The sequence below is a fragment of the Triticum urartu genome, chromosome 7A (genome assembly GCF_056163025.1).
Source record: "Triticum urartu cultivar PI428250 chromosome 7A, HENAU_Tu73, whole genome shotgun sequence".
Lineage (NCBI taxonomy): Eukaryota > Viridiplantae > Streptophyta > Magnoliopsida > Poales > Poaceae > Triticum > Triticum urartu.
Window position 1 is genome coordinate 227,018,740 of NC_141879.1, and position 26,676 is coordinate 227,045,415.

The following is a 26,676-nucleotide window of genomic DNA, read 5'->3' on the forward strand; positions in this document are numbered from 1 at the left end:
CTTTTGTGTTTAACCCAACAAGCCACGCAATTAAGCCACCTACAGTCCATCGATCGCTAAAAAAAACGTTTGCACGACCTCTCGCCCCACCCGCACGACCTCACGCCCCTGTGCCGTTCCTCCCACTCCCACACGCCCCCGCGCCGTTCCTCCTCCCGCAGCCGGGCGCGGCCCGCAGGTCGCCGAGCCGCCGTCCCGGAGCCGCCCTTCGCCGCAGGTCTCCTCCCTGCTGGCCGCCCCCTGCCCTCCACCGCTCTTACCTCCCGTCTGAACACCTACGCGACCCAATTACAACAGAAGCATAAATCCCTATATATATGCATATGAAATTTCAGAGTCCCCAAAGATGATTAGAGAGAGAGAGAGATTAACGACTGGTGTGTATTGGTCATGGATTGGTTTATATTGATTTTTCCTTCTTGTCCTTGGCAGCCTCGCTGCACGCTGAGTCCTCCGAGGAGATGGAAGCTGCTGTTCAACGAGGAGGGTTGCCTAGACGCAGCTGGAATGATTATGAGAGTACAGCGTGGGGTGAGTTATATCTATCTATCTTTCATCACCACCAGCAGCGTAATTGGCTCGGTGACATATTGTATCGATCTCACACCCCGGGTAGGGTAAATGTCATGTATCATGTGTGACAACTGACAACACCTGCAGTCAAACTGCTGCAAATAACATTCAGGACAGTTGACAGTTTTCTTTTTTTGAAAAAGGGTCTGGGCAGTAGACACTGTTACATATACAGTCGATAGATAATTATTCATGAGAAATAAAACTTGTAGGAATTTGCACAGAGAATATTTTGACATTCTGACTCCATCAGTTTGTTTGTCCATCTGATACAAGATTCAGTGGAAAGACTCTGAATCATGCTTGCTTGATTGGTGGTAAATACACTGCTGCATAGCTTACTCCATGTATTCTCATCAGTGACACTTCTTTACTCTCTGTAGGTGCATCCCTTCACACTATTTTCTACCCTTTCAACCTTGCATTTCTTCTTCTTAACAACTATCCATTTTCTTGGCTTTTGTTAGTATCCCTTGGGGCATATATATTGCCTCTATGCACATGTTCTGACTACTCAGATTAATTGAACCAGGACGTTGTCTTCATTTTGGTTATGCGAACAGGGTGTCCACCCAAATATCAAAGGGGAAGTGTGGGAGTTTTTGTTGGGTTGTTACGATCCTAAAAGCACTACTGAACAGAGGAACCAGTTGTGGCAACAGAGAAGGTTCTGTTCTATTTCACTCTTCATTTGCATCTTACTTTCGTCCTCTCATCTAAGTCCATTTTTATCTCATTACAGTTTCACTTTCCATTGCGATGCATAATTTTTACAGTCTAGCAAAACACTCCCCAATCACCTTTTTTTGTCCTTATTTTTGCAAGAGTGGCTACTTTAAGCATATACTAGGATATGGACTGGACGACTGGCTGCAGGGAGTAGTGTATGATGTGTATGGTCCAACAGCCATATTCATGCATTTCTTCACTGATCTTATTTTTGCCAAAGATTGTCTATACTTTTTTTGTGTGATTCCTTGCTTCAGAAATATAAGATTTAATATGCCAGATATTAAATTTGTAATCTATATAACCTTGTTTGCTCAGCATGCCTTGCTCCTCAAAATCCTACATGTACTCGCTCCTTGTCCAGGCCTCCGATGTTAGGAAAGAGAGGAGATGGTCTTCGTCAGTTGCACTGAAGCATGGGAAGGATGCAGGTGAAGCGGTGGAGAAGGACACCGACGTTGCCGAGGTTGTTATAGCAGCGACACTATTGAACGCTCAAGGGAAGAGTAGACGCGCCTGGGTGGCTGGGTGACTCTGACCACTGGTGAGTTTTTGCTCCTACCGTTCTGACACACCATGTGTATAGTTTGTGCTTGCTTAGAAATTTTGCCCTAATAAACAACAAAATTATCTTCAATCATGTGTTGTATCTTCTACCATCTTCCATATTTTTGCATGACTAGCCACTTAGCATTACTATTTATATTTTATTTGTAAATGTACGCAAAGCTCTGGATTAGAAGCTTGAGGCTATCTTCTGAACCAAAATGACCACATTGACTACCTATGTTAAATCTTATACTAAGCTAATGTCAATAGTGATAAGCTTATGCAATTGTTCATCCTACTTGCATTGGATAATATTCTCCTCTAAATTTTTCCTCTTTTTTTTGAACCAAAAATGATTATCTTCATATTTCGCCTCTTTTCTAAACCAAAATGCTTATCTTCTTCAGATTTCCTCCATGAGCCACTGTAGCACCTTTATGTTGTGACACTCCTACATATTCATGGTAGTTGCCAACCTGCATCCTACATTTTCATTGGATTTTATATTGGCATTTGTAATAGTATAGTGTGCTATTTATTATGTCGATTATCATCAAATAACTAACAATTTCGTTTCTGTGGTATGGACTGAACTCGGAAAGGAAGCAGTTAATCACATGATTGTAAAGGAATATGCAAAGCTGATGAGACTAGAGCTAAAGTTCTTTCTCTTGGATTCGTCAGTTAGGTACATCATTCCTTCAACTGTCCACATTTTAAACTGTATACTATTGTCGTAAATCAAGTGGAATATGTGTATGCAAACTGTCAAACTAAAACTTGGAAACAAACATCATTAATTACTAATCGATGATGTAACTTTTGAAGGAAGTAACAAATGGAATGATTTGTTGCCCATGTACATTTGGTAAATTTCTTTGATAGTTTTTGTTGTTTATGTATAGAAAAAAAATCATTGGTAGAGAGGAATCTTTCTGAAAATGTTTTCTCGGTAATGAAATGGGGAGAAAATGTTTCTCAAAATGTTCATTTCAATTTTTTGTTTTGCTTGGTTGATTTTCAGTTATAGAGAAGAGTTAGAGTTGGATGGAGTATCAAACAATGGAATCAAATCATGCATGGAATTGTAAGTCAACCATATAAGCATAGACATGTTTTCAGTTTTCCAATGTATAGTGGAAGTTATTTAAGTCGTTTGAAACATTAATACAGAGTTTTTTCTATTGATGTTTGCTGTGAACGATGCCAATATATTCCCTTAAAAAATTCGTGTGAATATATTTGGATGGTTTCATCTTCAAATAAGATCTCTATAGTAGCAATAATTTTGAATAAAAGATACTTCCTCTATAAACAAATATAAGACGTTTTAGATCACTAAAATTATATGTTCACACTTATACCAGTGTGAAAACTGAATAAGGATCAATTTTATTTTAGATAAACGTGCATTTGCACGTGTATGATTACTAGTCCTGTGATAGATCTCAGTAGCTGTGCATATGGAAAGTTAGCTGATACTACATGCGGTTGTTACATAGGGGTCACTCAGCATGTTCCTTATCTAGCTTGGTTACTAGACTTGTTAGATAGGAGACAGGAGCCACATGCATGGATGATGCTGAACTGAGCACACCGGAAAAACCAGTCAATCACTCACAATTACAACAAGACTGGAAAAAATAAATGTGTGGGCCACATGTGAAAAAACTTGAGGTAAAAGGCTCTCCGGTCCACAAGCTTTTGAAAAATGGCAATCAAGCATTTGAAATATGTGGAATGTGTACAGAAAAATATAGACCATGCTTGAAAAAAATGATGAAATCTTTTGATTATGTATATGAAAATGTTAATCAAGCATTTAAAAAAATGTTGAACAAATATTTCAAAAATGTTAGTCAAGCATTTGGAAAATGTTAAATGTGTATAGGAAAAATGTTGAGCATGCATTCAAAACATGTTGATAAAGCATTTATAAAAAGTTATATGTTTATAGAAAAAGTGTTGATCATGTATTACGAAAATGTTAATCTTGTATTTAAAAAATGTTAATCAAGCATTTCAAAAACGTGTAACGTGTATATAGGAAACATGTTGACCATGTATTCAAAAAATGTTAATCTTGTATTCAAAAAATTGTTAATCAAGCATTTGAAAAATGTTTAAAATATGTATAGAAAAAATGTTGACTGTATGTTAAAAAACATTAGATTTGTATTGAACAAATGTTAAACGTGTATTAGAAAAATGTTGTTGACATATAAAATAAATTTATAATGAAAACTAAAATAAACAAAGAAAACCTAAAAATAAACCCCCAAAAAGAAAGAAAATAAACCAAAAGGAAAAAAAATCGAAGAAACAAATGAAAAAGAATGAAAAAACAAAAAAGGAGAAAAAGAAAGAATAGAAACATCCAAGAAGAAAAAAGAAAAAAAACAATGAATAAGTAGGATGGCGACGTTGAGTGCGCTGGGCCGACGTGCCACTAATTCCTGAACAACAACAGTGGAGAGATCTCCCTACAGTCCCATATACAACACTACATTGGTATATACAAATTGCTGGTATTTCTTGACCAAATTACCTTGTTCTTTCATATGCTAGACGGATTTGGATCTTACGTAGCATCCAGGAGAATGGATCAAACTGGTTTCCCTTTTCTTATTTTTAGTTAGGATTAAGATTTTCCATTCCCTGTGTATACACAGATTATACCCTCTCACATCGCACTGCATTTGTTTACAAGATAGATCTGCATTACCTTAGACCATTGTTGTTTTGTGGTACTCCATGTTTCCATCCATCCATCAACGCGTTGTAATTGTGCATTGCTTCAACCGAAGAGTTATGTCCCATGTATAGGTGAAATGAAACGGAATTTTCGCAACAGCCGGATCAACAGAAAATGCAGAGCATTTCATTTGGCAGAGAAACAAACCAACAAGCTGGGGATTTTTCTTATTCAAAAATAAAAGATACACAAGTTGGAGAGAAAGGGTCGAGAGGAAAGACAAGGAACCCTCTCGGCGAGTAAGTCCGATGCGGGATCCTCCACCTCAACGGTGTTCTCCGAGATGGTGTCGATAGGATGGCGGAGTGTGGTTCCCACCGACCGCTCGACCGATGGGATTAGGTTTTCCATGGGTGAGTGTCATATGGGAGACATCCACGCATTCAAACTTCTCTCGTTTGACTACGCTGCATGTTTTGGTCCGCGAAAGTATAATCTTAGAGTATAATTTTTCTTTTACTGAATGCACATGGTTGCAATTGTTGTTTCTTTGGCGTCCATTATTTGGGTTTCATGCATGAACCTACTAAATATAGTACGTCGAAACTACAATAGTAGGTGTTAGTTTAATCCACTCTATAGTAATGTAAACATGAAAATTTTCATGTTCCCGTTGCAACGCACCGGCACGCGCCTAGTTTCAAAAAAGAAGTGTATCATTGCTGCCTTTTTATTCACCATCATGTTATTAGATTGAATCGTATAACTAGTAAGAATTTCAGCAGACGCAACAAATCGAAGACAAGAAAGAAAGTACTAATAACACACGAGCCAGCTGAAGACAAGAAAGAAAGTGTTGATGGATCGATCATGAATGATCATGACCTGGGCGGCTTCTCGAGGAGAGCGGAGAGATAGACCTCGTCCTTGGACTTGAAGGAGACGACCCAGCGGTGCTTCTTGTACCTGAACTGCAGGAACATGTACATGTAGTCGTCGAGGTCCCTGCGCGCGCAGGCGAACCTGTCGACCCAGAGCAGGCCGCCGGGGCGGAGCACGCGGTCCCAGTCGAAGAGCACGAAGTCCAGCAGCTGCAGGTCCACCCACCCCTCGAAGAAGCCCGCCGTGTGCACCATGTCCATGGTGTTGTCGAAGAAGGGCAGCCGCTGGCTCATGGTGGCGTAGAGCGGCACCAGCCCCCGCAGCGCCACCGTCTCCGCGAACGGCGCGCCCAGGTTGAGCGCCGCCGACACGATGGTCACGCCGCGCTCCCGCATGCGCGCCGCGAAGCTGCCCGTGCCCACGCTCACGTCCACCCCGATCCGCACCTCGCCGGGCTTCACCGCCAGCACCTCGTCGATGCGGAAGTCGGCCAGGGACGCGTTGCGGCTGGTGTCGTTGACCCACCGCCGCTTCTCCCGGTCCATGTCGAAGCACCCCACGCACCGGCTGTACCCTGGCCGCGGGTTCCTGGCGGACAGGCACCGGTAGCCGCGGCAGTGGTAGCGGCTCCACCGCACGTTGCCGTCGTCGGGGAGCCTCCACAGCGACTCGTTGATGGGCAGCGGGCGCTGGAACAGCTTGGAGGCCCGGGCGAGGCAGCGGCGGCGCGGCAGCGGGTCGCAGCCGCCGAGCATGAGGCGCTGGCCCAGGTCCCAGTCGTCCGGGCAGTAGGAGCCGACGTCGTAGCTCATGTACTCGTCCAGCTCCCGCCGCATCAGCACGCACGCGTGCCCGATGCTTCCGTACGTCCGGTTGGTGCCGTACACGTTGGGCCGGCCCTCGCGGTTGCCCTTGGTGGTCACGTACTTGCGCGTTTCCTCCGCCATGAAGAAGTTGACGAGCGGGTCGACGACCGGGGCGTCGTCGCCGCCGCCGCCGCCGTCGGGGTCGGGGCGGGGGATGCGGATCAGGCGCAGGGAGATGTGCGCGCCGTAGAGCGGGTGGATGACCTCGTCCTCGAGGAACCGCCTGAACTCCAGCAAGGTCATGTTCTCCTGCTTGCCGTGCGCCTTGCCCTTCTTCTTGGTCTTCTTGCCGATCTTGAGCGCCGTGGCCTCCAGCTTGTCCTGGAGCTCGGCGAGCTGGACGAGCACGTCGTCGACGCGGTCGGCCAGCGCGCGGATGTCGAAGCCGGCGTACCCGTCGGCGGCGGCGACGGTGTGGAGCCTGGCGCAGTTGGCGGAGTCGTCGAGGCCCGGGAGGAAGGAGTCGGTGGTGTAGAAGCGGTGGAGGCTGGCCATGCTGATGCAGATGACGAACACGCCCATCACCAGCTGCATCACCACCATAAGCCGACTGAACCGGCACCGCGCCAGGCAGAAGAACGCCTCCATCGGCGGATCAATGGACGTCCACCGGCGCGGCAAGCAAAGAACGAAGCGGAGCACACGGTGCCAATGGTGTGGAAATTATCTCGAGCCCTCCTATTTCTTGGAATTCACTCCATTGGCTTAAGCTTTTGGCCATGGATTGGCATGGCACTGCTTGATGGGTCGCGAGCGAGTGCTTATCTTAGCGCGCACTCCACTCGCGAGGCTCGGATCTCCATGTCTATGCATTTCTTTATCGGCTAACATGTCTGTGCATGCAATTCTGTAGAGAAAGCTAGTGCTGGAACGCGAAGCAGAGTGTAATTTCAGGTGTTGACGAATGAAAAGAGACCTTGTTTGGCCCGGCTGTACTCAATTGCACGGCGTAAGCAAGCGCACGGGCAATTTGCAATTTTCCATTTTTAGGGGCTGGCTCAGTCCGAGGGATCCGGCTTGCTTGGGCGCACGCCGGGGAGCAGGCAAGTCTTGTCCCAGTCCGAGAGGAGCTTTACTACATCAACAGACTAATACGGGGCTTTACAGGGCTTGGCACCCACCCCCACCAGTTAGAATAGGAGGGGCCCGATTAATTAGAAGGAAAGTTTAATTAGCCCAATTAGAGAAAGACAAATCAGCCTATCTGTAAAAGCCTGTTGATTTATCCCGTATGTGTAGCATTTTTGGTCCGAGAGTCTCAGGACATGTACTCCCTCCTTTTTTATTTACTTTGATATTAGATTTGGCTAAAGTCAAACTTCATAAAGTTTGACTAAGTTTATAGAAAAATATATAAATATTTTGGGCGCTGGTAGGCGCCGGTCCGCTGGCTCAACTTTGGGCCTGTCAAACACCAACCGTCAGATTGGCCCGCGTGTGATCGTTAGATGAAGTCAAAGCATCCCTTTGCAACCCCGATCTTCTTCCCTCGTTCGTCTCTACTGCATCGCACACCGTTCGCCTCGCCGTGCGCGGCCGTTCGCCCATCTTGCAGCGCTCGAGTCCCCGCCCCTACTGCAGCTCCGTCGCGAGCCATGGCAGCACAACCAGCTTGCTGCCGCTCGCCACACAGCCTCCGGGATTACGGCATGACCTCCTCTGGGTCCCAAACTCCCTTCCATTGACGATTTGCAACTCTCTCACCGGCTCGTTCGAGCACACGACCGCCATGGTTGCAACAGCCGCCCCCCGCTCATCGCCATAGGCATGCACCACCATTTCCAACACAAAAGAAAGAACCCAGCAGAAAAATCTGGTCGTCCTAGGTGGCAACAAAAAATACGGTCAGTGGCAGCAAAACAAAACACCGGTTCCAGCAAAAAACACACAGATGCTTCCCGTCGCCGTCGCCATAGCAACAAAATTTTAGCTAGTTCTAACAAAAACTAAAGCCAATTCCAGCAAAAAATCTTTGAAACAAAAACTACCATGGTCAGGTTGAAGCAAAAGAAAAAGGCAGTTCCAGCAGAAATTAACGCGGGTCCAGCAAAATCCCGCAAAACAAACTACAATAGTCAGCTTGAAGCAAAAAGAACAACCGGTTCTAGCAAAAAAATATGCCGGTTCCAACACCTCCGATTGAAGTGGTCGTAGCTTTTTCCCTGGCTGGTTCCAACACCTCCGAGTGTGGATGCAACTTTTTCCCTGGCCGGTTGTAGCTTCTTCAACAATTGCGGAAAAGAGAGATTAGGAGTGGGTGACAAAGGGGGTGGAGTTCATCCATGGCTGCTGGAAAGAGGAGGGGTTGAGGGTTGATACGTCTCCGTCGTATCTACTTTTCCAAACACTGTTGCCCTTGTTTTGGACTCTAACTTGCATGATTTTAATGGAACTAACCCGGACTGATGCTGTTTTTAGCAGAATTGCCATGGTGTTATTTATGTGCAGAAACAAAAGTTCTCGGAATGACCTGAAACTCCACGGAGATTATTTTTGAAAATAATAAAAAAATACTGGCAAAGAATCAAGGCCAGGGGGCCCACACCCTAGCCACGAGGGTGGGGGCGCGCCTGCCCCCCTGGGCGCACCCCCTGCCTCATGGGCCCCCTGGAGCTCCACCGACCTCAACTCCAACTCCATATATTCGTGTTCGGGAGAAAATAATCAGAGAGAAAGATTCATCACGTTTTACGATACGAAACCGTCGCCAAGGCCTAAACTCTCTCGGGATGGCTGATCTGGAGTCCGTTTGGGGCTCCGAAGAGGGGAATCCATCGCCGTCGTCATCATCAACCATCCCCCATCACCAATTTCATGATGCTCACCGCCGTGCGTGAGTAATTCCATCGTAGGCTTGTTGGACGGTGATGGGTTGGATGAGATTTATCATGTAATCGAGTTAGTTTTTGTTAGGGTTTGATCCATAGTATCCACTATGTTCAGAGATTGATGTTGTTATGACTTTGCTATGCTTAATGCTTGTCACTGGGGCCCGAGTGCCATGATTTCAGATCTGAACCTATTATGTTTTCATGAATATATGTGAGTTCTTGATCCTATGTTGCAAGTCTATAGTCACCTACTATGTGTTATGATCCGGCAACCCCGAAGTGACAATAATTGGGACCACTCCCGGCGATGACCGTAGTTTGAGGAGTTCATGTATTCACTATGTGTTAATGCTTTGGTCCGGTACTCTATTAAAAGGAGGCCTTAATATTCCTTAGTTTCCATTAGGACCCCGCTGCCACGGGAGGGTAGGACAAAAGATGTCATGCAAGTTATTTTCCATAAGCACATATGACAATATTCGGAATACATGCCTACATTACATTAATGAATTGGAGTTAGTTCTGTGTCACCCTATGTTATGATTGTTACATGATGAACCACATCCGGCATAATTCTCCATCACCGATCCATTGCCTACGAGCTTTCCACATATTGTTCTTCGCTTATTTACTTTTCCGTTGCTATTGTTATCATCACTACAAAATACCAAAAACATTACTTTTGCTACCATTACTTTTGCTATCGTTACCACTACTATCATATTACTTTGCTACTAAACACTTTGCTGCAGATATTAAGTTTCCAGGTGTGGTTGAATTGACAACTCAGCTGCTAATACTTGAGAATATTCTTTGGCTCCCCTTGTGTCGAATCAATAAATTTGGGTTGAATACTCTACCCTCGAAAACTGTTGCGATCCCCTATACTTGTGGGTTATCAAGACTATTTTCTGGCGTCGTTGCCGGGGAGCATAACTCTATTCTTTGAGTCACTTGGGATTTATATCTGTTGGTCATTATGAAGAACTTGAAAGACGTGAAAACAAAAATTTATCCCTCAACTACGAGGGGAGGTAAGGAACTGCCATCTAGCTCTGCACTTGATTCACCTTCTGTTTTGAGTAAGCTTGCGACACCTAAACCTGCTTCTGCTATTAATTCTGATATGTCCCATATTATCGATGATGCCACTTCTGCTATGCATGATACTTATGATGAAACTACTTCTATGCTTGATGCTACTGTGCCACTTGGTGAATTTCTTGATGAAAAACTTGCTAGGGCTAGAGCGAATGAAATTATTGAAACTGATAATATTGATGAAAGTGATGATGAAGGCTTTCCTAATAAATATGAATTGCCTGTTGTGCGTGAGGGCTATGTTATGGATGAAGAAACTAAAAGAGACTTTCTTGCATGCAATGATAGAAGTGATCTTAAGAAATTATTAGCTAAGCTTAAACAAAAACTCTGAATGCTAGAATGAAATATGATCCTGCTTATGCTACTTCACTTATCTTTGTTACTGATAAGGATTATGAATTCTCTATTGATCCTGATATAATTACTTTGATTGAATCTGATCCTTTTTATGGCTATGAATCTGAAACTGTTGTGGCACATCTTACTAAATTAAATGATATAGCCACCATGTTCACTAATGATGAGAGAACTCGCTACTTTTATATCCTTAAAATATTTCCGTTCTCATTAAAGGGTGATGCTAAGATATGGTTTAATTCTCTTGATCCTGGTTGTGTGCGTAGTCCCCAAGATATGATTGATTACTTCTCTGCTAAATATTTCCCTGCTCATAAGAAACAAGCTGCCTTAAGGGATATATATATAATTTTGTGTAAATTAAAGAAGAGAGTCTCCCACAAGCTTGGGGGAGGCTTCTCCAATTACTTAATGCTTTGCCTGATCATCCTCTTAAGAAAAATGTTTGATATCTTTTATAATGGACTAACCGATGCTTCCAGAGACCACCTGGATAGTTGTGTTGGTTCTGTTTTCAGGGAAAGAACACTGGATGAAGCTGAAATTCTATTAAATAAGGGAAAACTTTGTTTTTGCCACTCTATCTTTTGCCAATTTTGCTTATGCCACTCTTGAGTTTGACATCTCACTTTTGTCACTCTTAACTTTTGACAATACATCACAAATGCCATTCCATGGCAAAAACGATAATTTTTCATTTCACTTTTGCCACTGTTAGCTTTTGATAACGTATCACAATTGCCACTATGAAAATTTTGCTTTTGCCACGGAATGACAAAAGTGATACATTGTTAAAAGCTAAGAGTGGCAAAAGTGATATGTCAAATCCTAGAGTGACATAAGCAAAATTGGCAAAAGCTAGAGTGGCAAAAAAAAAGTTTTCCCATTAAATAATATGTTGACAAATGAAAATAATTGGACACTTCCTGAGCCAGCTCCTGAGTCTATTCCTAAATCAACTCCGAAGAAAAGGGGTGTTCTATTTCTCAGTCCCGAAGATATGCAAGAGGCAAAGAAATCCATGAAAGAAAAGGGTATTAAAGCTGAAGATGTTAAGAATTTGCCTCCTATTGAAGAAATACATGGTCTTAATTTACCGCTTGTTGAAGAAATATATGGTTTTAATCCATCACCTATTGAAGAAATACATGGTCTTGATAACCCGACACAGGTAGTAAAGGTAAATTCTTTCTATAGATATGATAAAGCTGAAATCCCTTCTACTAAGTTTTCTAGCCAATGTTTGGATGAGTTTGAAACTTTATGGTTAAGCAAGAAGACTTCAATGCTTATTTTGGTAGACAATTGAAACAAAATGCTTATATGATTGACCACTTGGGTGATTATATGTCTAGAGTTAAAGGTGAACTTAAACTCATTAGTAAACATGCTTCTATGGTTACCACTCAAGTAGAACAAGTACTTAAAGCTCAGAATGATTTTCTCAATGAATTAAATGGTAAGAAAAATGATAATGCTGTTAGAGTTATGACTAGAGGTGGTAAAATGACTCAGGAACCTTTGTATTCTGAGGGCCATCCTAAGAGAATTGATCAAGATTCTCAGAGAAATAATATTGATGCACCTAGTCCTTCTAAAAGGAAGAAAAAGAAAAATGATAGGACTTTGCATGCTTCTAGTGAACCTATTGCTGAACCACCTGAGAATTCCAATGATATTTCTATCTCTGACGCTGAAACACAATCTGGTAATGAACATGAACCTAATGAAAATGTTAATGATGATGTTCATGTTGATGCTCAACCCAGTAATGATAATGATGTAGAAATTGAACCTGCTATTGATCTTGATAACCCACAATCAAAGAATCAACGTTATGATAAAAGAGACTTTGTTGCTAGGAAACACGGTAAGGAAAGAGAGCCTTGGGTTCAGAAACCCATGCCTTTTCCTCCTAGGCCATCCAAGAAAAAGGATGATGAGGATTTTGAGCGCTTTGCTGAAATGATTAGACCTATCTTTTTGCGTATGTGTTCGACTGATATGCTTAAAATGAATCCTTATGCTAAGTACATGAAAGATATTGTTACTAATAAAAGAAAGATACCGGAAGCTGAAATTTTCACCATGCTTGCTAATTACACTTTTAAGGATGGAATACCAAAGAAACTTGGAGATCCAGGAGTACCCACTATACCATGCTCCATTAAAAGAAATTATGTTAGAACTGCTTTATGTGATCTTGGAACCGGTGTTAGTGTTATGCCTCTCTCTTTATATCATAGACTTGATTTGAATAAGTTGACACCTACTGAAATATCTTTGCAAATGGCTGATAAATCAACTGCTATACCTGTCGGTATTTGTGAGGATGTGCCTGTTGTAGTTGCAAACGTTACTATTTTAACGGACTTTGTTATTCTTGATATTCCCGAGGACGATAGTATGTCTATTATTCTTGGAAGACCCTTTTTGAATACTGCAGTGGTTGTTATTGATTGCACCAAAGGCAATGTCACTTTTCATGTTTATGGTAATGAGGATACGGTACACTTTCCGAGGAAACAACCTCAAGTCCACAGTATCAATTCTATTGGAAAAATTCCATCGATTATTTTTGGAGGTTTTGAATTTCCTCTTCCTACGGTCAAGAAGAAATATGATATTCTTATTGTTGGGGATGTGCATATCCCCGTTGAGGTAACCCAGTGTTATTTGAAAATTCTCCGGTTCCATGTTACTTGGAATGAGTTTATTAACAAGACCTGATCAACCTTGTTAGTGGATTCCTTTTGATGAGCATGAGATGGATGAATTTAGAAAACATAGCTCTCTGTACCCTCTTTTTACTTTCTGTTATTTAGTTTAAATAAATCAAAAATAGTAATTTCTGTCTATTTTTTTGAATTATCCATGCAATAAAAAATACCCTGAAAATAAAAGTTCTCCAAATGCCCTGAAATTTAAATATGATTTTTTCTGAAATATTTGAGAATATTTGGCACTGAGAATACAACAGGGGGAGCTGGCACGTGGCCACGAGGGTCCAGGGCGCGCCCCCTGCCTCGTGGGCCCACGGTGGCTCCCCTCCACTTATTCCTGCACCCATACACTTCTTCTTCCTCCCAAAAAAATCACCAGCCAGCTCAAGCACGAGTTCTTGCTCATTTTGCTGCGATTTTCAATCTCCTTGCTTAAAGCATCTCTCACAAAACTGCTTTGGGGGATTGTTCCTTGGTATGTGACTCTTCCATTGGTCCAATTAGTTTTTGTTCCAGTGCTTTATTCATTGCAAATTTGTGCTGCCTAGGCGACCATGTTCTTGAGCTTGCATGTCAAATTTATATGGTTCCAAGTAGTTCTAATGCATGATATAGGCTCTAGGCACTTGTAGGAGTAGTTGCTATCAATTTTGTTGAGCTTGGTTCACTTTTATTTGAAGTTACTAAAAATTTCAGAAATTTTTCAGAGGAAGAAATATGTTTAGGAAAATGTACCAAGGTGGTCCTTCAAGGAAGCAAGGACCCAGGCTTGCAATGCGTGATGTTGATGATGAACCACCAAGGGACGCCCCAGTGCGGCCTTGTGAATGGCCTTCAGAGGACTTCATGGATCGAGCAGGAATTAAGAAAGAATTTAACGCATATTTGCGTAACGCTGATCTTGTGAGCTTCGAGGCAGAAAAGTGTCGTCAGTACCACTATCTCACTAGTTCCTTTTTGAGGAGGTTTGAATTTTCATCTTCACGCAATTCTCAAACTGTCCTGTTTGATCTCTATGAAAATTCTTATACTATGGACTTAGAGGATTTACCACTGCTTGCAAACTTCCACAATGGGGTAGTACTAGTGAACCTCGCAAATCTGAGTTTAGAGACTTTCTTGCTAGTATAACTGTGGGGAATCTAGAGATATAGCACAAGCTACCATAGGGAGCATTCGTTTTCCTGCTATACATTATTTTGCTCTCTTCATAGGTAGGTGCATAAATGGTAAAGATGAAGCATGTCATATGTGTGTACCCGACCTCAGTATTCTTAGGAGTGTTGTGATGACCCACAAGTATAGGGGATCTATCGTAGTCCTTTCGATAAGTAAGAGTGTCGAACCCAACGAGGAGCAGAAGGAAATGATAAGCGGTTTCCAGCAAGGTATTCTCTGCAAGTACTGAAACAAGTGGTAATAGATAATTTTGTGATAGGATAATTTGTAACGAGCAACAACTAATAAAAGTAAATAAAGTGCACAAGGTGGCCCAATCATTTTTGTAGCAAAGGACAAGCCTGGACAAACTCTTATATAGAGAAAAGCGCTCCCGAGGACACATGGGAATATCATCAAGCTAGTTTTCATCACACTCATATGATTCGTGTTCGGTACTTTGATTATTTGGTATGTGGGTGGACCGGTGCTTGGGTACTGTCCTTACTTGGACAAGCATCCCACTTATGATTAACCTCTATTGCAAGCATCCGCAACTACAAAAAAAGTATTAAGGTAAACCTAACCATAGCATGAAACATATGGATCCAAATCAGCCCCTTACGAAGCAACGCATAAACTAGGGTTTAAGCTTCTGTCACTCTAGCAACCCATCATCTATTTATTACTTCCCAATGCCTTCCTCTAGGCCCAAATAATGGTGAAGTGTCATGTAGTCGACGTTCACATAACACCACTAGAGGAGAGACAACATACATCTCATCAAAATATCGAACGAATACCAAATTCACATGACTACTAATAGCAAGACTTCTCCCATGTCCTCAGGAACAAACGTAACTACTCACAAAGCATAAACATGTTAATAATCAGAGGGGTATTAATATGCATATAGGATCTGAACATATGATCTTCCACCAAATAAACCATCTAGCATCAACTATAAGGAGTAATTAACACTACTAGGAACCTACTAGCACCAATCCCGGACTTGGAGACAAGAATTGGATACAAGAGATGAACTAGGGTTTTGAGAGGAGATGGTGCTAATGAAGATGTCGACGGAGATTGCCCTCTCCCGATGAGAGGAGCGTTGGTGATGACGATGGCGATGATTTCCCCCTTCGGGAGGGAAGTTTCCCCGGCAGAACAGCTCTGCCGGAGCCCTAGATTGGTTCCGCCAAGGTTCCGCCTCGTGGCGGCGGAGTTTCGTCCGAGAAGATGGCTTCTTATTTTTTTCCATCGAAAGACTTCATATAGCAGAAGATGGCCACCGGAGGGCCACCAGGGAGCCCACGAGGTAGGGGGGCGCGCCCAGGGGGGTAGGGCGCGCCCCCACCCTCATGGGCAGGGTGTGGCCCCCTGGTGAATCTCTTCCACTGAGTATTTTTTATATATTATGAAAACATCTTCTGTGAAGTTTCAGGACTTTTGGAGTTGTGCAGAATATGTCTCTAATATTTGCTCCTTTTCCAGCCCAGAATCCTAGCTGCCGGCATTCTCCCTCTTCATGTAAACCTTGTAAAATAAGAGAGAATAGTGTTGGGGAACGTTGCAGAAAACAAAAAAAATTCCTACGTTTCACCAAGATCAATCTATGGAGTCAACTAGCAACGAGAGGAGAGTGCATCTACATACCCTTGTAGATCACGAGCGGAAGCGTTCAAGAGAACGGGGATGATGGAGTCGTACTCGCCGTGATCCAAATCACCGATGACCAAGTGCCGAACGGACGGCACCTCCGCGTTCAACACACGTACGGAGCGGATGACGTCTCCTCCTTCTTGATCCAGCAAGGGGGAAGGAGAGGTTGATGAAGATCCAGCAGCACGACGACGTGGTGGTGGATGCAGCAATGATCGCAGCAGGGCTTCGTCGAGCTTCTGCGAGAGGGAGAGGTGTAGCAGGGGAGAGGGAGGCGCCAAGGCTTGAGGTGCGGCTGCCCTCCCTCCCCCCTTTATATAGGCCCCCTAGGGGGGTGCGCCGACCCTAGGAGATGGGATCTCCTAGGGGGGCGGCGGCCAAGGGGGTGGAGTACCCCCCAAGGCAAGTGGAGGCGCCCCCTACCCTAGGGTTCTCAACCCTAGGCGCATGGGGGGCCCAAGGGGGGGGCGCACCAGCCCACTATGGGCTGGTTCCCCTCCCCACTTCAGCCCATGGGGCCCTCCGGGATGGGTGGCCCCACCCGGTGGACCCCCGGGACCCATCCGGTGGTCCCGGTACAATACCGGTGACCCCGAAACTTTCCCGATGGCCGAAACTACACTTCCTATATATAATTCTTCACCTCCGGACAATTCCGGAACTCCTCGTGACGTCCAGGATCTCATCCGGGACTCCGAACAACTTTCGGATTACTGCATACTCATATCTATACAACCCTAGCGTCACCGAACCTCAAGTGTGTAGACCCTACGGGTTCGGGAGACAAGCAGACATGACCGAGACGACTCTCTAGTCAATAACCAACAGCGGGATCTGGATACCCATGTTGGCTCCCACATGCTCCTCGATGATCTCATCGGATGAACCACGATGTCGAGGACCTAATCAATCCCGTACTCAATTCCCTTTGTCAATCGGTACGTTACTTGCCCGAGACTCGATCGTCGGTATCCCAATACCTTGTTGAGTCTCGTTACCGGCATGTCACTTTACTCGTACCGTAATGCATGATCCCGTGATCAACCACTTGATCACATTGAGCTAATTATGATGATGCATTACCGAGTGGGCCTAGAGATACCTCTCCGTCATACGGAGTGACAAATCCCAGTCTCGATTCGTGCCAACCCAACAGACACTTTCGGAGATACCTGTAATGTACCATTATAGTCACCCAGTTACGTTGTGATGTTTGGCACACCCAAGGCACTCCTACGGTATCCGGGAGTTGCATAATCTCATGGTCTAAGGAAATGATACTTGACATCCAGAAAAGCTACAGCAAACGAACTACACGATCTTTATGCTATGCTTAGGTTTGGGTCTTGTCCATCACATCATTCTCCTAATGATGTGATCCCGTTATCAATGACATCCCCATGTCCATAGCCAGGAAACCATGACTATCTGTTGATCAACGAGCTAGTCAACTAGAGGCTCACTAGGGACACATTGTGGTCTATGTATTCACACATGTATTACGATTTCCGAATAATACAATTATAGCATGAATAATAGACAATTATCATGAACAAGGAAATATAATAATCATTTTATTATTGCCTCTAGGTCATATTTCCAACAGTCTCCCACTTGCACTAGAGTCAATCATCTAGTTACATTGTGATGAATCGAACACCCATGGAATTCTGGTGTTGATCATGTTTTGCTCTAGGGAGAGGTTTAGTCAACGGATCTGCTACATTCAGGTCTGTATGTACTTTACAAATCTCTATGTCTCCATTTTGAACACTTTCACAAATGGAGTTGAAGCGACGCTTGATATGCCTGGTCTTCCTGTGAAACCTGGGCTCCTTGGCAAGGGCAATAGCTCCAGTGTTGTCACAGAAGAGAGTCATCCGGCCCGACGCATTGGGTATGACTCCTAGGTCGGTAATGAACTCCTTCACCCAGACTGCTTCATGTGCTGCCTCCGAGGCTGCCATGTACTCCGCTTCACATGTAGATCCCGCCACAACGCTTTGCTTGCAACTGCACCAGCTTACTGCCCCACCATTCAAAATATACACGTATCCGGTTTGTGACTTAGAGTCATCCAGATCTGTGTCGAAGCTAGCACCGACGTAACCCTTTAAGACGAGCTCTTCGTCACCTCCATAAACAAGAAACATTTCCTTAGTCCTTTTCAGGTACTTCAGGATATTTTTGACCGCTGTCCAGTGTTCCATGCCGGGATTACTTTGGTACCTTCCTACCAAACTTACGGCAAGGTTTACATCAGGTCTGGTACACAGCATAGCATACATGATAGACCCTATGGCCGAGGCATAGGGGACGACACTCATCTTTTCTCTATCTTCTGCCGTGGTCGGGCATTGAGCCAAGCTCAATCTCGTACCTTGCAATACAGGCAAGAACCCCTTCTTTGACTGATCCATTTTGAACTTCTTCAAAATCTTTTGAAGGTACGTACTCTGTGAAAGACCAATGAGGCGTCTCGATCTATCTCTATAGATCTTGATGCCTAATATATAAGCAGCTTCTCCAAGGTCCTTCATTGAAAAACACTTGTTCAAATAGGCCTTTATGCTTTCCAAGAATTCTATATCATTTCCCATCAACAGTATGTCATCCACATACAATATGAGAAATGCTACAGAGCTCCCACTCACTTTCTTGTAAATGCAGGCTTCTCCATAAGTCTGCATAAACCCAAACGCTTTGATCATCTCATCAAAGCGAATGTTCCAACTCCGAGATGCTTGCACCAGCCCATAAATCGAGCGTTGGAGCTTGCACACCTTGTCAGCATTCTTAGGATCGACAAAACCTTCCGGCTGCATCATATACAATTCTTCCTTAAGGAAACCATTAAGGAATGCCGTTTTGATGTCCATTTGCCATATCTCATAATGATAGAATGCGACAATTGCTAACATGATTCGGACGGACTTCAGCTTCGCTACGGGTGAGAAAGTCTCATCGTAGTCAACCCCTTGAACTTGTCGATAACCCTTAGCGACAAGCCGAGCTTTATAGATGGTCACATTACCATCCACGTCTGTCTTCTTCTTAAAGATCCATTTATTTTCTATGGCGCGCCGATCAATGGGCAAGTCAGTCAAAGTCCATACTTTGTTTTCATACATGGATCCTATCTCGGATTTCATGGCTTCCAGCCATTTGTCGAAATCCGGGCCCGCCATCGCTTCTTCATAGTTCGAAGGTTCACCGTTGTCTAACAACATGATTTCCAAGACAGGGTTGCCGTACCACTCTGGTGCGGAACGTGTCCTTGTGGACCTACGAAGTTCAGTAGGAACTTGATCTGAAGTTTCATGATCACCATCATCAACTTCCTCTCTAGTCGGTGTAGGCACCTCAGGAACATTTTCTTGAGCTGCGCCACTTACCGGTTCAAGAGGTAATACTTCATCAAGTTCTACCTTCCTCCCACTTATTTCTTTCGAGAGAAACTCCTTCTCTAGAAAGGACCCATTCTTGGCAACAAAGATCTTGCCTTCGGATCTGAGGTAGAAGGTATACCCAATAGTTTCTTTAGGGTATCCTATGAAGACGCATTTTTCCGACTTGGGTTCGAGCTTTTCAGGTTGAAGTTTCTTGACATAAGCATCGCATCCCCAAACTTTTAGAAACGACAGCTTAGGTTTCTTCCCAAACCATAATTCATACGGTGTCGTCTCAACGGATTTCGACGGAGCCCTATTTAAAGTGAATGCGGCAGTCTCTAAAGCATAGCCCCAAAATGATAGCGGTAAATCGGTAAGAGACATCATAGATCGCACCATACCTAATAGAGTGCGATTACGACGTTCGGACACACCATTACGCTGAGGTGTTCCAGGCGGCGTGAGTTGTGAAACTATTCCACATTTTCTTAAGTGTGTGCCAAATTCGTGACTCAAGTATTCTCCCCCACGATCTGATCGCAAGAACTTGATTTTCCTGTCACGTTGATTCTCAACCTCACTCTGAAATTCCTTGAACTTTTCAAAGGTCTCAGACTTGTGTTTCATTAAGTAGACATACCCATATCTACTCAAGTCATCAGTGAGGGTGAGAACATAACGATAGCCACCGCAAGCCTCAACACTCATTGGACCGCACACATCAGTATGTATGATTTCCAATAAGTTGGTTTCTCGCTCCATTGTTCCTGAGAACGGAGTCTTGGTCATTTTACCCATGAGGCATGGTTCGCACGTGTCAAATGATTCATAATCAAGAGACTCTAAAAGTCCATCTGCATGGAGCTTCTTCATGCGTTTGACACCTATGTGACCAAGGCGGCAGTGCCACAAGTATGTGGGACTATCATTATCAACCTTACATCTTTTGGTATTCACACTATGAATATGTGTCGCATTACGCTCGAGATTCATTAAGAATAAACCATTCACCATCGGAGCATGACCATAAAACATATCTCTCATATAAATAGAACAACCATTATTCTCGGATTTAAATGAGTAGCCATCTCGTATTAAATGAGATCCTGATACAATGTTCATGCTCAAAGCTGGCACTAAATAACAATTATTGAGGTTTAAAACTAATCCCATAGGTAAATGTAGAGGTAGCGTGCCGACGGCGATCACATCGACCTTGGAACCATTCCCGACGCGCATCGTCACCTCGTCCTTCGCCAGTCTCCGCTTATTCCGTAGCTCCTGCTTTGAGTTACAAATGTGAGCAACCGCACCGGTATCAAATACCCAGGAGCTACTACGAGTACTGGTAAGGTACACATCAATTACATGTATATCACATATACCTTTTGTGATGCCGGCCTTCTTGTCCGCTAAGTATTTGGGGCAGTTCTGCTTCCAGTGACCACTTCCCTTGCAATAAAAGCACTCAGTCTCGGGCTTGGGTCCATTATTTGGCTTCTTCCCAGCAGCTTGCTTACCGGGCGCAGCAACTCCCTTGCCGTCCTTCTTGAAGTTCTTCTTACCCTTTCCTTTCTTGAACTTAGTGGTTTTATTCACCATCAACACTTGATGTTCCTTTTTGACTTCTACCTCTGCTGATTTCAGCATTGCAAATACTTCAGGAATGGTCTTTTCCATCCCCTGCATATTGAAGTTCATCACAAAGCTCTTGTAGCTTGGTGGAAGCGACTGAAGGATTCTGTCAATGACCGCGTCATCCGGGAGATTAACTCCCAGCTGAGTCAAGCGGTTATGCAACCCAGACATTTTGAGTATGTGCTCACTGACAGAACTATTTTCCTCCATCTTACAGCTGAAGAACTTGTCAGAGACTTCATATCTCTCGACCCGGGCATGAGCTTGGAAAACCATTTTCAGCTCTTCGAACATCTCATATGCTCCGTGTCGCTCAAAACGCTTTTGGAGCCCCAGTTCTAAGCTGTAAAGCATGCCGCACTGAACGAGGGAGTAATCATCAGCACGTGTCTGTCAAGCGTTCATAACGTCTTGGTTCTGTGGGACGGGTGCGTCACCTAGCGGTGCTTCTAGGACATAATCTTTCTTGGCAGCTATGAGGATGATCCTCAGGTTCCGGACCCAGTCCGTATAGTTGCTGCCATCGTCTTTTAGCTTGGTTTTCTCTAGGAACACGTTGAAGTTGAGGACAACGTTGGCCATTTGATCTACAAGACATATTGTAAAGATTTTAGACTAAGTTCATGATAATTAAGTTCATCTAATCAAATTATTCAATAAACTCCCACTTAGATAGACATCCCTCTAGTCATCTAAGTATAACATGATCCGAGTTGACTAGGCCGTGTCCGATCATCACATGAGACGGACTAGTCAACATCGGTGAACATCTTCATGTTGATCATATCTTCTATACGACTCATGCTCGACCTTTCGGTCTTCTGTGTTCCGAGGCCATGTCTGTACATGCTAGGCTCGTCAAGTCAACCTAAGTGTATTGCGTGTGTAAATCTGTCTTACACCCGTTGTATGTGAACGTTGGAATCTATCACACCCGATCATCACGTGGTGCTTCGAAACAACGAACTGTCGCAACGGCGCACAGTTAGGGGGAACACTTTCTTGAAATTGTTATGAGGGATCATCTTATTTACTACCGTCGTTCTAAGTAAACAAGATGCAAAAACATGATAAACATCACATGCAATCAAATAATAGTGACATGATATGGCCAATATCATATAGCTCCTTTGATCTCCATCTTGGGGCTCCATGATCATCTTGTCACCGGCATGACACCATGATCTCCATCATCGTGTCTCCATGAAGTTGCTCGCCAACTATTACTTCTACTACTATGGCTAACGCTTTAGCAATAAAGTAAAGTAATTACATGACGTTTATGTTGACACGCAGGTCATAAATAAATAAAGACAACTCCTATGGCTCCTGCCGGTTGTCATACTCATCGACATGCAAGTCGTGATTCCTATTACAAGAACATGATCAATCTCATACATCACATATATCATTCATCATTCATCACAACCTTTGGCCATATCACATCACAAAACACTTGCTGCAAAAACAAGTTAGACGTCCTCTAATTGTTGTTGCAAGTTTTTACGTGGCTTCTATAGGTTTCTAGCAAGAACGTTTCTTACCTACGCCAAAACCACAACGTGAATTGCCAATTTCTATTTACCCTTCATAAGGACCTTGTTCATCGAATCCGATCCGACTAAAGTGGGAGAGACAGACACCCGCCAGCCACCTTATGCAACTAGTGCATGTCAGTCGGTGGAACCGGTCTCACGTAAGCGTACGTGTAAGGTTGGTCCGGGCCGCTTCATCCCATGATGCCGCCGAATCAAAATAATACTAGTAACGGCAAGCAAATTGACAATATCGACGCCCACAACTACTTTGTGTTCTACTCGTGCATAGTAACTACGCATAGACCTAGCTCATGATGCCACTGTTGGGGAACGTTGCAGAAAACAAAAAAAATTCCTACGTTTCACCAAGATCAATCTATGGAGTCAACTAGCAATGAGAGGAGAGTGCATCTACATACCCTTGTAGATCGCGAGCGGAAGCGTTCAAGAGAACGGGGATGATGGAGTCGTACTCGCCGTGATCCAAATCACCGATGACCAAGTGCCGAACGGACGACACCTCCGCGTTCAACACACGTACGGAGCGGATGACGTCTCCTCCTTCTTGATCCAGCAAGGGGGAAGGAGAGGTTGATGAAGATCCAGCAGCACGACGGCGTGGTGGTGGATGCAGCAGTGATCGCATCAGGGCTTTGTCGAGCTTCTGCGAGAGGGAGAGGTGTAGCAGGGGAGAGGGAGGCGCCAAGGCTTGAGGTGCGGCTGCCCTCCCTCCCCCCTTTATATAGGCCCCCTAGGGGGTGCGCCGGCCCTAGGAGATGGGATCTCCTAGGGGGGCGGCGGCCAAGGGGGTGGAGTACCCCCCAAGGCAAGTGGAGGCGCCCCTTCCCCTAGGGTTCTCAACCCTAGGCGCATGGGGGCCCAAGGGGGGCGCACCAGCCCACTATAGGCTGGTTCCCCTCCCCACTTCAGCCCATGGGGCCCTCCGGGATGGGTGGCCCCACCCGGTGGACCCCCGGGACCCATCCGGTGGTCCCGGTACAATACCGGTGACCCCGAAACTTTCCCGATGGCTGAAACTACACTTCCTATATATAATTCTTCACCTCCGGACAATTACGGAACTCCTCGTGACATCCAGGATCTCATCCGGGACTCCGAACAACTTTCGGATTACTGCATACTCATATCTATACAACCCTAGCGTCACCGAACCTTAAGTGTGTAGACCCTACGGGTTCGGGAGACAAGCAGACATGACCGAGACGACTCTCTGGTCAATAACCAACAGCAGGATCTGGATACCCATGTTGGCTCCCACATGCTCCTCGATGATCTCATCGGATGAACCACGATGTCGAGGACCTAATCAATCCTGTACTCAATTCCCTTTGTCAATCGGTACGTTACTTCCCCGAGACTCGATCGTCGGTATCCCAATACCTTGTTGAGTCTCGTTACCGGCAAGTCACTTTACTCGTACCGTAATGCATGATCCCGTGATCAACCACTTGATCACATTGAGCCCATTATGATGATGCATTACCGAGTGGGCCCAGAGATACCTCTCCGTCATACGGAGTGACAAATCCCAGTCTCGATTTGTGCCAACCCAACAGACACTTTCGGAGATACCTGTAATGTACCTTTATAGTCACCCAGTTACGTTGTGACGTTTGGCACACCCAAGGCACTCCTACGGTATCCGGGAGTTGCACAATCTCATGGTCTAAGGAAATGATACTTGACATCCAGAAAAGCTACAGCAAACGAACTACACGATCTTTGTGCTATGCTTAGGTTTGGGTCTTGTCCATCACATCATTCTCCTAATGATGTGATCCCGTTATCAATGACATCCCCATGTCCATAGCCAGGAAACCATGACTATCTGTTGATCAACGAGCTAGTCAACTAGAGGCTCACTAGGGACACACTGTGGTCTATGTATTCACACATGTATTACGATTTCCGGATAATACAATTATAGCATGAATAATAGACAATTATCATGAATAAGGAAATATAATAATCATTTTATTATTGCCTCTAGGGCATATTTCCAACAACATAAGTATTGTGACATAATGTGTAATAACATCCCATAATGCAATAAATATCGATATAAAAGCATGATGTAGAATGGACGTATCAACTCCCCCAAGCTTAGACCTCGCTTGTCCTCAAGCGAAAAGCCGAAATCGAAAAATATGTCCACATGTTTAGAGATAGAGGTGTCGATAAAAATAAAATACGGACATGAGGGCATCATGATCATTCTTAGAACAGCAACTTATATAATTCTTGTCATATGATTTCTTATGCTAGAGTAATAATTCAATCACAATTTCAAGTATGAATCGTAAACTTCATTGAAAACTAACAAACTATAATCTCAGTCATTGGAGCAATTGCAATTTATCATAACATAGGAAAGAGTCAATATATAAGAGTTTTTCAGCAAGTCCACATACTCAACTATCATATAGTCTTTCACAATTGCTGACACTCACGCAATACTTATGGGTATGGAGTTTTAATCGGACACAGAGAAAGATAGGGGCTTATATTTTTGCCTCCCAACATTTTACCTCAAGGGTAATGTCAACAATAATAGTTCATGAAAACTCACATCCAATTAGCCATATATACCAGGATCTTTCCAATATGTTGTGCTTGCCAAAGGATAAAATGTAAAAAGGAAGGGTGAAGATCACCATGACTCTTATGCAAGGTAGGAGATAAAAGTAAAAGATAGGCCCTTCGCAGAGGGAAGCAGAGGTTGTCATGCGCATTTATAGTTGGATGCACAAAATCTTAATGTGAAAGAACGTCACTTTATATTGCCACTTGTGATATGGACCTTTATTATGCAGTTTGTCGCTTTTATTTCTTCCATATCACACGATCATATAAAGTTTATTTTCTCCCACACTAATAAGTCATACATATTTAGAGAGCAATTTTTATTGCTTTGCACCGATGACAACTTACTTGGAGGATCTTACTCAATCCATAGGTAGGTATGGTGGACTGTCATGGCAAAACTGGTTTAAGGGTATTTGGAAGCACAAGTAGTATCTCTACTTGGTGCGATGAATTTGGCTAGCATGAGAGGGAAAGGCAAGCTCAACCATGTTGGATGATCCATGACAATATAATTTATCTCAGATGTAAGAAAACATAACCCATTACGTTGTCTTCCTTGTCCAACATTAACTCTTTAGCATGTCATATTTTAATGAGTGCTCACAATCATAAAAGATGTCCAAGATAGTATATCTATATGTGAAGACCTCTCTTTCTTTATTACTTCCTATTAATTGCAATGATGACCAAAACTATGTTTGTCAACCCTCAACGACTTTTATTCATCATACTTTTTCTATGTGAGCTCATTACTCTCCATGAGATCCATATGATCTCTTTGTTCCTTTTTATTTCTTTCTCTTTTCTTTTATTCCCTTAGGATCATGGCAAAATAATCAAGCCCTTGACTCAACACTAATATTTATTATATAGCTCACGGACTCGATTACATAGAAGGATTATAAAGCAAAACTCACAACTAGATCATACTAAGAACTTTTATTCTACTAGATCAAGATATTACCAAAAGGATCGAACTAAGAAAAACGGTAAAGATAAAAGTGATGGTGACACGATACCGGGGCACTCCCCCAAGCTTGGCAGTTGCCAAGGGAGTGCCCATACCAGAAACTCAATTCTTCTTTGTTGGTGGAGACGGTGGTGATTTTGTTGATGGTGTAGGCTCCTTCCTTAATTTGCGCTTGAGGACAGAATTTTGGTCCCTTAGGTCCTCGATCTCTTGTTCCAGGCTCAGTATCTTTTTGCATAGTTCCTGCTTATTTTCCTGCAAGAGGCGAAAAGGGATAAACTCGATCTTAGGTTTCTTTACTCTATCCGGGAGGCTTGACTTTTTGAACTCCACATGCATGTCCCCAGGTTGAGGTAGTGGTACTTCATCTTCATCTGAGCTCGTCTCCTCCCTTCCCTT

General features: G+C 43.8%; 1 protein-coding gene and 1 long non-coding RNA gene across 7 annotated transcripts; one reads left to right on the forward strand and one right to left on the reverse strand.

The window, feature by feature from the left end:
* The first annotated feature begins 63 nt into the window (after positions 1–63).
* On the forward strand, positions 64–5,211 carry LOC147959121 (uncharacterized). 6 transcript variants are annotated; one of them, XR_015610373.1, is made up of 7 exons: positions 64–217; positions 433–531; positions 1,106–1,240; positions 1,667–1,846; positions 2,259–2,315; positions 2,454–2,539; positions 2,876–5,211. It is a non-coding gene; the product is annotated as an uncharacterized LOC147959121 (long non-coding RNA). The 6 variants fall into 6 exon arrangements; XR_015610375.1 differs by having other exon boundaries at positions 2,461–2,539; XR_015610372.1 differs by lacking the exon at positions 2,259–2,315 and having other exon boundaries at positions 2,876–2,938; positions 4,678–5,211.
* A 47-nt stretch (positions 5,212–5,258) lies between these two features.
* On the reverse strand, positions 5,259–9,301 carry LOC125520693 (S-adenosyl-L-methionine-dependent methyltransferase). Its single transcript, XM_087534727.1, has one exon. The coding sequence runs from the start codon at positions 6,880–6,882 to the stop codon at positions 5,425–5,427; it is 1,458 nt and encodes a 485-aa protein (XP_087390853.1). The 5' UTR covers positions 6,883–9,301; the 3' UTR covers positions 5,259–5,424.
* Positions 9,302–26,676: the final 17,375 nt, after the last annotated feature.

Bases quoted from the DNA above. Each gene is read 5' to 3' on its own strand.
- LOC125520693 (XM_087534727.1), bottom strand. From the start codon at position 6,882: ATGGAGGCGTTCTTCTGCCTGGCGCGGTGCCGGTTCAGTCGGCTTATG.